Source organism: Engraulis encrasicolus, chromosome 18 (assembly GCF_034702125.1).
Source record: "Engraulis encrasicolus isolate BLACKSEA-1 chromosome 18, IST_EnEncr_1.0, whole genome shotgun sequence".
In the NCBI taxonomy this organism is placed as follows: Eukaryota; Metazoa; Chordata; class Actinopteri; order Clupeiformes; family Engraulidae; genus Engraulis; species Engraulis encrasicolus.
Genome location: NC_085874.1, coordinates 40676046 through 40687857, shown reverse-complemented (window position 1 = coordinate 40687857; position 11812 = coordinate 40676046). Strand labels below are relative to the sequence as shown.

At 47.4% G+C, this 11812-nt stretch overlaps 1 protein-coding gene across 1 annotated transcript in view; it reads left to right on the top strand.

Annotated features, from left to right (window-relative positions):
* Positions 1 to 493: 493 nt before the first annotated feature.
* snap91b (synaptosome associated protein 91b) overlaps positions 494 to 11812 on the top strand; it is an 85996-nt gene continuing 74677 nt past the window's right edge. Inside the window, exons 1-2 of the mRNA XM_063223625.1 lie at positions 494 to 558; positions 789 to 940. Of these exons, the coding sequence (XP_063079695.1) occupies positions 811 to 940 (130 nt within the window). The 5' untranslated portion in view covers positions 494 to 558; positions 789 to 810. The remainder of the gene's footprint in view (positions 559 to 788; positions 941 to 11812) is intronic.

The window sequence follows — 11812 nt, the reverse complement described above, 5'->3', positions numbered from 1 at the left end:
GCATAATTTTCTATTTCTCGTAAGATACACGACCACCCCCCCCCCCCTCTGCGTGGGAGACTAGTGGGCATCCTCCTTCTTCAATCAGCATCGGACAGACTCTTCCATCCCCCAATTGGAGACGGCGAGGCTTCTCCGTAGGGTAGATTCATTTACGGGTCCTAAAGGACACGGTGCGTCACCATTTCCGTCTGAACCATCCACTGCAATTTCTCCGAGGCGCGCTCTCGACATTTTCTCGCAGAATTGTCACGCCGGGCGTGCGTGTCTGTGGGATTTGGTGTCCATTTTCCCCTGATGTCCTTGCAAAGCAGAAAAGGGAATATCAATGAATTTCAAGTGAACGAGGACATTCATCGCATCGAGCGCTGCAGCTGAGGATTGATCAAGTGCTTTGGTCCCGTTTTGCCGTCTAGCCATTTCTTAATATCGTAGTAGGGTAAGAAAATTGAATTGATAGCGATAGTAGGACATTACGTAATAGGGGCATTATCCCGGCGGCTTGACTGAACGGTATAACGAGAGACGACACGCAAAGACAGAGTCGTGCAACCTTGCGTAAGTACACCCATGTCCAGGCCTCTGTATCAACGTGACAGGGAAATAATTAAAGAATGCATTATTTTGTATTTGTTGACGAGGTTTTGGTGTACCTTCTGTGATGTGGGGGTAGCAATGACTCGCCAGGTAGCATAGGGGGCTGGGTAGGGCCATCTGTCAATGAATCGATAACGAACATTTCTCTAGCCGTTCGTCTAATTTGTGCTATCTCTTTTGTAAATCTTGAGGTGGTTGACACAACGGGGGAAAATGTCGGGGCAGACTCTGACGGATCGCATTGCCGCTGCGCAATACCAGCTCACGGGCTCCGAAGTGGCGACTCGTGTCTGCAAAGCTACCACACACGAGGTGACGGCGCCCAAGAAGAAGCATTTGGATTGTAAGTGTTGCTTCTATTTCCCGTTATTTTCTTACCTGTCACGGAAAAATGCAAAACTGTTGAATGAATGTCTCAACCTGCAGTAGGCTAGCAGGTCTACCACCGTAAGAAGTCATGCATTTAGCCATGCACATTTCACCATACATAGCCATAACAGCAGGTGCACACATCCCTTTACCCGGGCACTGAAATGGAAGGCCACCATGTTGGACGGAGAATTCAGGCCCTGCTCAGTGGGTAGAGTAGCCAGAGCTGTGTGTGTGGGGCCCATAACGTGACAAGTCCATCTGCATGCAATGCATCGTCTGCCAGTGCCCACTGGGTTATGCCGGGCCTGTCCTTGAGTATCCTGGCAGTGTGGGCAAACTGGCTCAACACTTGTGGTGGCCTGTGTGTGTGTGTCGTGTGTAATGTGTGTGTGTGTGTGTGTGTGTGTGTGTGTGTGTTAGAGATTGAGATATGTAGAGAGATACTGCAAGCAAGACTGAACCAAGAGATGTTCTGCGTGTTTGTGTGTTTTCGGTGCGTGTTTTCTGTGTGTGTGTCCACTGCACCTCTCTCTCTCTCTCTCTCTCTCTCTCTCTCTCTCTCTCTCTCTCTCTCTCTCTCTCTCTCTCTCTCTCTCTCTCTCTCTCTCTCTCTCTCTCTCTCACACACACACACACACACACACACACACAGAGGCAATCTATCCCCCTGTCATGCTGGAGAACTTGTTTTAACCCAGTAAGACACAGCATTATATATTTGCCATCACCAGAATGACAATGACCAAGTCGTAGTGCATTACCAAAGGCCCTGTGTTATGTCATAGGTCATAGTATTGTAGTACTATGGTAGTTAACCTTACCATGAATATTACAGCGTTCCACTGGAGGTACGGCGTGCATTATAAGGGGCTACAATATTTGTATGGCTATGAAATGACAGTAAGCGGACCTGTCGTGGCCAACCGGTAGGGCACTCACCTGCCATGCGGCTGACCCGGGTTTGATGCCCGACACGGGTCCTTTGCCTCCCCGTCTCTCTCTCTCTCAATTCGCTTCCTGTCCACCTCCCACACTGTCCTATCAAATTAAGTAAAAAAAGATCTTCCTCCCCCCAAAACATCCTTGTCTTTGTCACAGCCCCATGATGCATTGCACGCCGTTCCTCCAGTGCAACGCTGTATTAGTCATTGAAAAGTTAACTACCATAGTACTACCGGTACACTACTATGACACAACATAGGGCCTTTAGTAATGCAATACGACTTGGTCATTACCGCAATTTATATCGCTATCTTCAGGGCCGGATTAATGCACAGGCTAGATATGGCTGCAGCCTTTGGGCCCCCACTTGCCAGTGGGCCTCTGATTGGCCAAAAGTGAAAAATTGCAGAATCGTGACACGATTGTACTCAATTGTGGTGCTGAGTACAGTTGGCAGACATGTTATCCTTAATTCCTATTTTGTGATTATGACACTGTCTATGTAAATTTGGCACGAAATTTGTCCTCAGGGGGGCCCCACAACAACCTGTAGCCTAGGGGCCCCAAACCATCTTAATCCGGCCCTGGCTATCTTAACAGGTAAGAGTTCAGAGAGTGCAAAGAAGACACAACACAGTCCAGCCATTAGAGCAGAGCTCTAGGGTAGTGATTCTCAACGGAGGCGGTATAGCCCCCCAGAGGGCGTTGGGGAGATCTAGGGGGGGGCGTTGAGGAGAGGGGGAGGTGCTAGTTGCCATTGGGGGGGGGGGGGGGGGGCATTAGTCTATTTTATTTCTTAATAATAAGGAGGACGTTGGTAGGTTCATGATGAGGTCAAGGGGGTGTTGGTAGGCCTATGATGAGGTCCAGGGGGCATTTATTCAAGAACGGTTGAGAACCACAGCTCTAGGGGGAGGGGAGGGGAGGAAGAGGAGGAGGAAGAGAGGAATGAGGAGAAGGAAGAGGAGTAGTATGAGACTTGGGCTAGAAGGAAGAAGAGGAGGAAGGAAGAGGAAGAGGAAGAGGAGGAGGAAGAGAGGAATGAGGAGAAGGAAGAGGAGTAGTATGAGACTTGGGCTAGAAGGAAGAAGAGGAGGAAGGAAGAGGAAGAGGAGGACTAGGCAGGTGTCTGGGTCATGTCTCAGCAGCCACCCGAGTAGACTTTCCATCCTCTCTCGACACTTCTCGCTTTTTAGGGGTAGCACTTGAAGATGTTTTAGGGGTTGAAGGGTTTAGAGAAAGTTCATGAGAGGCGAAGAGGAGAAGGGTTCTTACTTACTTATCTACTTACACTTTACGTACCTGTTCCTAACCCTTATGTTGAGCTACAGTACAAGTACATTGTTGTACATACTTTCATTCATGAACCATAGCCCCATAATGCATGCTGTTCCACCAGTGGAACACTGTAATAGTCATTGAAAAGTTAACTTCTATAGTACTACAGTACTATGGCATCAGACAAGGTCTCTAGTAAGGCACTACGACTTGGTCATTGGTATACTGGTAATGGCAAATTTATATCGCAGTATTGTAGCCTCTGCACAGATGGGGTCGCCAACGGGCCTATTCACCATTTGCTGAAAATACTCAACTACATCATAACAACATTGCTATGAAATTACCAAGAGGCTTGAGTAACAGATTACCATCGCGGGTCAAGCACGAATGTCAATTTTACTTATTGTGCACTTTACTTGAAAACCTAGCTGCCACTGTGTTGTGAGTGTTGTGAGTGTTGTGCTCAAAACACAATTTTAGTTAGCATTTTTTGACAATGACAATAAACTCTTGAATATTGAATCTTGAATCTCTCTACACTTTAGAGTTTTAAGCGGGCAAACATACCCCAGCACAACTTGTGCGACAACGGCGAGTGAAGTAATTGACTTTGTATAGAGGAGCTGGCGGCAAAAGAGACGAAAGCGATTTGGGCAGCAAGAGGTGATTGGAGGGACACGATCGACAGCTTGAGGTTGAACTTCAACTATTGTGATTATGAGCTATGGCTGGGCGGTATACCGTTAAAAAACCCTGATAACAGTTTTCACCTACACTTTTTTTGATGAGAGAAGGTTTTTTTTTTCAAAAAAAAAGTTTTTATTCCAAAAAAGTGATTAAAATAGAAATGGAGATTAATTAAAATTCAGGATTTTATCTCATTTTAAAATTTAATTTCAGCCTTTTCTTCAGAAACATTGAGATGTGGGGGAAAGTCGCAGCTTATGAAAAAAAATTCGTACAGAGAACCGTGATATTAATTTTCATCAAGAAAACCGATACACATTTTTTCCAGAACCGCCCAGCCCATATGAGCCGCAGCCAGTCGGAATGTCGGAATGCTTGCATTCTGCTTTCAACGGTCATACTCTTGCTTTTGCTGCTCGTGTCGCTCTTGGTATGAAAACATTCCAGCGACTCTTTTTAGCTCTTGTCTCTTCTGGTGTGTTTGCACGGTCAGGGAGAGCACTGTGGGGAGGTGGGCAGGATGAGGATGAGAGGGGCAGAAAAGGATGAGAAGGGGTGACATTTTATTTGATGGTTTCTGGTACTGTACAGGAATTTAATATCACATGTTATTTATTACATATTTTTGTTAAATTAGATTTTAAAGGAAAATCATTTGGATTTTGGAATCGGCTGAACAAAGCAAGTGCAGTGTAGTTGGGTACTGACAAGTCAAGGGTAGCCTTAGCAATACAACGGCATTCTGAAATTGGCAGGAATTTTCCTTTAAAGGCCAACTTACGATAAAACACAGTTTTACTCACTCCTTTTGAAGATCGGACGGTCACCCCAAGTTAAACTCACGTGCAAGGCTCTCATAGCGGTGCGTCACCTCGCCTGGCTGTGTTTCCCGGTGTTTCCCAATTGACATAAATAATGCAGAGAAACGAGCGAATCACGAAAGCCTTTCTGTGTTTCGTCACGTCGAAAGAAGGCGTTGGCCACAAAGGTTTATGTCGACCCATTTTTCTAAAAACATGTCGTAATTTTTTTCTGCTTGTTTTCAATACAAGCAACGTCTGGTGGCCCGAAATCTAGCTTAGCTTAGCTATCAGCTGGTTGCTACTCTCAGGTACACACACAGCACAAAACCTCATCCATAGAGCAAGCCCACTCTGGTTGCTCCGTGCCTGCAGCTCGCCTAGGGGTCGCTGTCGAAAGAGCACAGCCCTGAATGGAGCATGCACGCCTCCGTTGGCGCCCCTATAGTGCAGTACCACCAGGGGAAGTGGCGACTCTGTTTCCCATTACATTCTCTCCAAGAACAGGAGGACTTAGCCAATCAGAGACGCATTTCCACGAGAGCTGGAAGAGTGAGCCAATCAGAGACGCATTTCCACGAGAAACACGGAACACCCTCTCGTTTCTCCACAAGCCACCTTGCTGGCTTGCAAAAACGGCTTGAAACAAAGCAGCCAGAACGTTTTTTAAAACAGGACCAACGCGTAACACATTCAATAACAATGGGGAACACAGCAATATTAATCAAATGACGTTGAGAGGCCATCTTTAAAATACAGTGCAATCGGAGTAGGAAGACCTTTCAGTTTTTGGGGTTAGCAGCACTGAGGGGTAGGAAGGGGAGGAGGAGGAGAAAGGAGAAAGAGGAGGAGGTGGAAGAGGAGGAGGAGGAGGAAGAGGAGGAGGTGGAAGAGGAGTATGAGGGAGAGGAGGAGGTGGAAGAGGAATATAAGGAAGAGGAGGAGGAGGTGGAAGAGGAGGAGGAGGAGGAAGAGGAGGAGGTGGAAGAGGAGTATGAGGGAGAGGAGGAGGTGGAAAAGGAGTATGAGGAAGATGAATATGAGGAAGAGGAGGAGGTGAAAGAGGAGAATGAGGAAGAGGAGGAGGTGGAAGAGGAGGAGGTGGAAGAGGAGAATGAGGAAGAGGAGGAGGTGGAAGGAGAAAGAGGAAGAGGAGGAGGTGAAAGAGGAGGAGGTGGAAGAGGAGAATGAGGAAGAATGGAGGTGGAAGGAGAAAGAGGAGGAGGAATGGATTGAATTGGAGGAAGTGGAAGAGGTGGGCGTGTTACCTCACTGGCCACCCCAGTAGCCTCTCCACTCTGTCTTGACACGTTTTGTTTTTTAACCTTATGGGCGTCTATGACTTTAATGCAGGTAGAACACTGAAGAAAATGACTGAACATTATTGGGAAAGAGATTTGTGGTATGGGTTGGAAATGTCTTCACTTTAATTCTTTACATTATTGTTTTATAATTGTGCACTTTATGAGAGTGTCATCAGTGTGTTAACATTTTATTAACTGCAAATTACAAATTGCAAGCATAACAAAATTGATTTTTGTTGTTTTTATTCGAGATTTCATGTAAAAAAAAAAAAATCGTTATATGACATTTTTGCCATATCGCCCACCTCTACACCCAGTGTAGTGTATTAGAAGGTGTTGAGCGCACTTCCTGATCTCGCCCTTGGGCAACTAGCCCATCTATGGCATGCTCCCTTGCTACACATTGCAACACTGAAAAAAATCCAATCACCATTGTCAACAACAGAAACACCAACAATAACACACTTGCAGCACTTACACGATGGAAACATTTACAACACAACCAAATGTCTACAAGTGTAGCCTCGCTTGGTTGGTTCGGAGTAGGGTTGTCAACTGTCAATGGATAAAATATGGGACTCTTCATTTAGGCGGGGGTTTGTCCCCCAGAAAATGTTGCATTTCTTAGATGTGTTTTCCTGCATTTTAATGCATTTTAACGTCCCGTGTCCCGTTTCAGCTCAATACAGAACCCATACTTTTATCTCTTAATACGGGACGATTCCATATTTCAAGGGACGGTTGGCAACCCTAGTTCGGAGTCATAACGACATAAACCAGTGTTTCCCAACCAGGGGTACGTGTACCACTAGGGGTACGCGAGCACACTACAGGGGGTACTTGGAAAAATGAAAAAATGTATGGAGCATAGTCACATTGGGATATAGAGGGGGTACTCATGGTATGACAAAAAAGCTTAGGGGGTACGCAAGATAAAAAAGGTTGGGAAACACTGACATAAACAATAGCAATGCTAACTGTTAATACTGCGAGGCTATTCAAGTCTAGTGGGCCAGTGGGCCGGCCGGCTGTATCGCCTTAGTGACATGGCTGATGAATTATGGATTGCAGAGCCAAAGCATGGCATGCATAATTCAGCACAGCAAAGGTGACCACGTTACTCTGCACTACAGACCAGTGTTGCCAGATTGGACGGTTACCCACCAAATTGGGCTACTTGGGATGGCCGTGTGCTGATAAAAATGGGAAAAATTGACCATTTGGCGTTTTTTTCAGCCGTTTTGGGCCCATAGAAGTCAATTCAAATTGTTGATATTGGGCGGAATTTAGCACATTTTTGGCGTTTTTTGAGAACCTTTTGGGCGGGATTTGATCAGACACATCTGGCAACACTGCTACAGACTGGAGCCCGCAGCAGCCTGCTCTGCACAGATCACACACCTCACTGTCTCGCCCGCATGCTCGTGTGTGTGTGACACGTGTGTGTGTGTGTGTGTGTGTGTGTGTGTGTGTGTGTGTGTGTGTGTGTGTGTGTGTGTGTGTGTGTGTGTGTAGGGCCGCTGACAGCTTTGTCTATGCCTAGGACAAAGTCATCTGAATGAACCCCCTAATCAATACGTACAATGTCATGAGAACCCATTTCTGGGCCCCCTTTATCCATGGGCCCGGGACAACTGTCCCCTTTGTCCCCCCTCTGTCGGCTCCCCTGTGTGTGTGTGTGTGTGTGTGTGTGTGTGTGTGTGTGTGTGTGTGTGTGTGTGTGCGTGTGCGTGCGTGTGTGTGTTTGTGTGTTTTTACTTGTGCCCACTTCATACTGTGTGTGTGTTTTTCACATGTTCAATTGCATGCCTGTTTGTGTGGTCATGTGTGTGTGTGTGTGTGTGTGTGTGTGTGTGTGTGTGTGTGTGTGTGTGTGTGTGTGTGTGTGTGTGTGTGTGTGTGTGTGTGTGTGTGTGTGTGTGTGAGAGTGCGCGCGCGAGTGTGTGAGTGCATGCGTGGGCAGCACAAGCATTCAAGAGTGTTTGACAGTTTGGACTGGAACATAGTAGTAGCTAAGCTACCCTGTAACCCAGTGCACTGCAGTGTGTAAGTGCATACGTTGAAAGGGAGGCTTACTGGGTGGCTATCAATGCAAACACCAGGAAGGTGCTGTGACCTGCTACTTAAGACAGCCTTGCTGAGAGGAGGAGAGGAGCAAGTCTCCTTGCATTACAACAGGGCTCTATGAAATAAGGACACATTCAGGGGTAAAGCTTAAACACCAAAAAAAAACACTTCCTAATGTGCATATATTTTGCATTGGTTAAATGATAAAAAACCCTATTTTTACTTTGGTAATTTGTTTTCTGAAGAAGATGTAAACATTGAAACGTTAGCTGGGTGATTTCAGCTAATAATTGCTTAAAACTGCTGCAGTGTGATCTAGCTTTTATCTTCAATTAAAGGCTTTTCCCCACTGTGATGCACCTGCAAGCTGAGGGAGGATGCATATAGTCCCAAATGCAAATTATCCATCCATTCAGAAAGTGTAAGATGATCTTAGTTGACCTTATCGATCGACTTTCGATTAATTGATAAGCAATGTTGTTTTTTTCCACAAATCAGTTTTTTTTAAAACCTATCTATTATATATTGCATCTCTGAATATTATACTATTATAGTTATTATTTGGGACACTGCCTCACAGGCCTACACCGTAGACTATGGTTGTGAAAAGGGGTGCGCAGAAAAAATAGCGTTTCACGATCCATGGTGGCCAACGGGGGCCTTGAGAGTGAGAAATTATCATTAAGATCACACATTACCATAGCAAGCAAGTCTTTGGAAATGTAGCAAGCACAGTCAACCCAATTTTGGCTGAATGTCGGCTCTGTCGGCTGAGTGTCAGCTTGGCTGGAACACTGGGTATCATGACTCAGCCAACACTTCATAGAACACTGGGCCAACAATGAAAATAACTGTCACTTCATACAGTAACTGAGCCAACACTGGGCCGACACTGAAAATAACTGTCACTTCATACAGTAACTGAGCCAACACTGGGCCGACACTGAAAATAACTGTCGGCATACGGTAACTGGGCCATTATTGGGCCGAGGGCCAAGCCAAAATTTGCTATGTGGCAAGAGGGAGTAACACATGAAACCCTCCCTCCCTTCCCTTTAAGTCATTCTTTAGGGATTCGTTTTCAAAAGGGCAAGTATGTAGCCTACTGTATGTATGTAGCTTGTCACATTGATGATGACAAAGGCCGGCTTCCACAAGCAGGGACGGATTAATGCACAGGCTTAGTATGGTTGTAGCCTAGGGTCCCTCATCAGCCAGGGGGCCCCTGATTGGTCAAAGGGGACAAAGATTTTTACTGATGCCGTAATGAAAAATGATCTTGTTAATTCTCCTCTCTATAGTCAAGTCAAGTCAAGTCAAGTCGGTTTTATTGTCAATTTCTTTACATGTGCTGGTCATACAAATAATTAAAATTACGTTTCTTACTTTCCCTCGCAGACAGACATAGACTCTAGACTCTAGGTGTGGACATAGACAATTAGACATAGACAGTATACATACAGTACATTACACCTAGAGTACCTATAGTTGGCAGACGTAATTAATAGCTCGGAATTATGACACTGTTAATGTAATTTTGTCATGATTTTTTTTCTTCTTCGGGGTGCCTAATTACAACCTGTAGCCTAGGGGCCCCGGGCGATTTTAATCCGGCCCTGTCCACAAGTACCAGGTGTCAGCCTGTCAGCCTCGGTCTGTCCCCCCCCCCCCCCCCAGCCAATCCCAAGACAGTGTAGTCAGGGTTTCCCCTAGCACTTTTTACTTTTTTATTGATAGTACGGTGTAGATGGTGACAGGAAGTGAGGTTGGAGAGAGAGAGAGAGATGGGGAAGGGTTGGCAAAGGACCTGGGCCGGGAATCGAACCCGGGTCGGCCGCATAGCAAACTAGTGCCCTACCATATGTGCCACGGTAGGGTCATCCCCTAGCTCTGAACGCTGATGAAGATAGCGCTGCTGGTCTCTGCATGCCTCCATTGTGACCAGACATCTCTCTCCTTCACCCCAAGACAGTGTACTAATAGTGATGGTATTACTGGTCTTGGGATGCCTGCACTCTCTGTCTCTCTCCCCCACCCCACCCCAAGTCAGTACAGATGGTTTCAGCTGGTTTCAGCCTCTCTGACGGTCTCTCTCCCCCTGCCTTAGCCTTTGTAGTGATGGTGGACCTGGTTTCAGCCTCTGTCTCTCTCCCCCTCCCCAAGCTGTAGTGTAGTGATGGTGGAAGACCAGGTTTCAGCCTCTGTCTCTCTCTCCCACCTTAAGACAGTGCAGTGCAGTGATGGTGCTACTGGTTTCAGCCAGTTTCTCTCTCCCACCTTAAGACAGTGCAGTGCAGTGATGGTGCTACTGGTTTCAGCCAGTTTCTCTCTCCCACCTTAAGACAGTGCAGTGCAGTGATGGTGCTACTGGTTTCAGCCAGTTTCTCTCCCCCACCTTAAGACAGTGCAGTGTAGTGTTGGTGCAGCTGGTCTTGGGATACCTGCACTCTCTGTCTCTCTCCCCCACCCCACTCCAGCCCAAGTCAGTATAGACAGTTTCAGCTGGTTTCAGCCTCTGACTGTTTCTCGGTGTGGTGATGGTGCGGCTGGCCTTTATGTCTATGTCCCCCCTCCCCAAGTCAGTGTAGTGATGGTGGACCGGGTTTCAGCCACTATGCCCCCCTCCCCATGCTGTAGTGTAGTGATGGTGGAGGACTGGGTTTCAGCCTCTGTCTCTCTCCCCCACCCCAAGTCAGTACAGATGGTTTCAGTTGGTTTCTGCCTCTCTGACTGTCTCTCAAGCTGTAGTGTAGTGATGGTGTGGCTGGCCTCAATGGTGGACCTGGTTTCAGCCACTACCCCCCTCCCTAAGCCAGTGTGGTGATGGTGTGGCTGGCCTGTCTGTCTCTCTCCTCCACCCCTAGCTCTAGTGTAGTGATGGTGTGGCTGGCCTGTCTGTCACTCTGCCTCTCCCCTAGCTGTAGTGTAGTGATGGTGTGGCTGGCCTGTCTGTCTCTCTCCCCCTCCCCAAGTCAGTGTAGTGATGGTGTTGCTGGTCTCTATGTGTCTCTCTCCCCTCCCCAAGTCAGTGTAGTGATGGTGTGGCTGGTCTTCATGTCTATCTCCCCCTCCCCAAGCTGTAGTGTAATGATGGTGGACCTGGTTTCAGCCACTATCCCCCTCCCCCTAGCCAGTGTGGTGATGGTGTGCCTGGCCTTTCTGTCTCTCTCCCCCTGCCTTAGCCATTGTAGTGATGATGGACCTGGTTTCAGCCTCTGTCTGTCTCTCCCCCTCCCCAAGCTGTACTATAGTGATGGTGCTACTGGTTTCAGCCACTGTCCCCCTCCCCAAGTCAGTGTGGTGATGGTGTGCCTGGACTCTATGTATCTCTCCCCCTCCCGTAGCCAGTGTATTGATGGTGTGCCTGGCCTTTCTGTCTCTCTCCTCCACCCTAAGATAGTGTAGTGTAGTGCTGGTGCTGCTGATCTTGGGATACCTCCACTCTGCTCTGCTCAGTCATGCGTGCCGTCGCTGGCATGGAGGGGTTGCGTTGCGTCGTGACTCGTGAAAGCGCTGTGCTTGGCCAGATTGGCTCATAAATTCTTTGCCCCTCTCCTCTCCTCTACTTACCTCTCATCTGCTCTCCTCTCCTCTCCTGTCCTCTCCTCTCCTCTCCACTCCTCTCCTTTCATCTCCTTTCATCTCATCTCCTCTCCTCTCCTCTCCTCTCCACTCTTCTCCCCTGCCCTCTCCTCTCCTCTCCTCTCCTCTCCTATCCACTCTCCTCTCCTCTCCTCTACCCTCCTATTCTTTCTGTCCTTG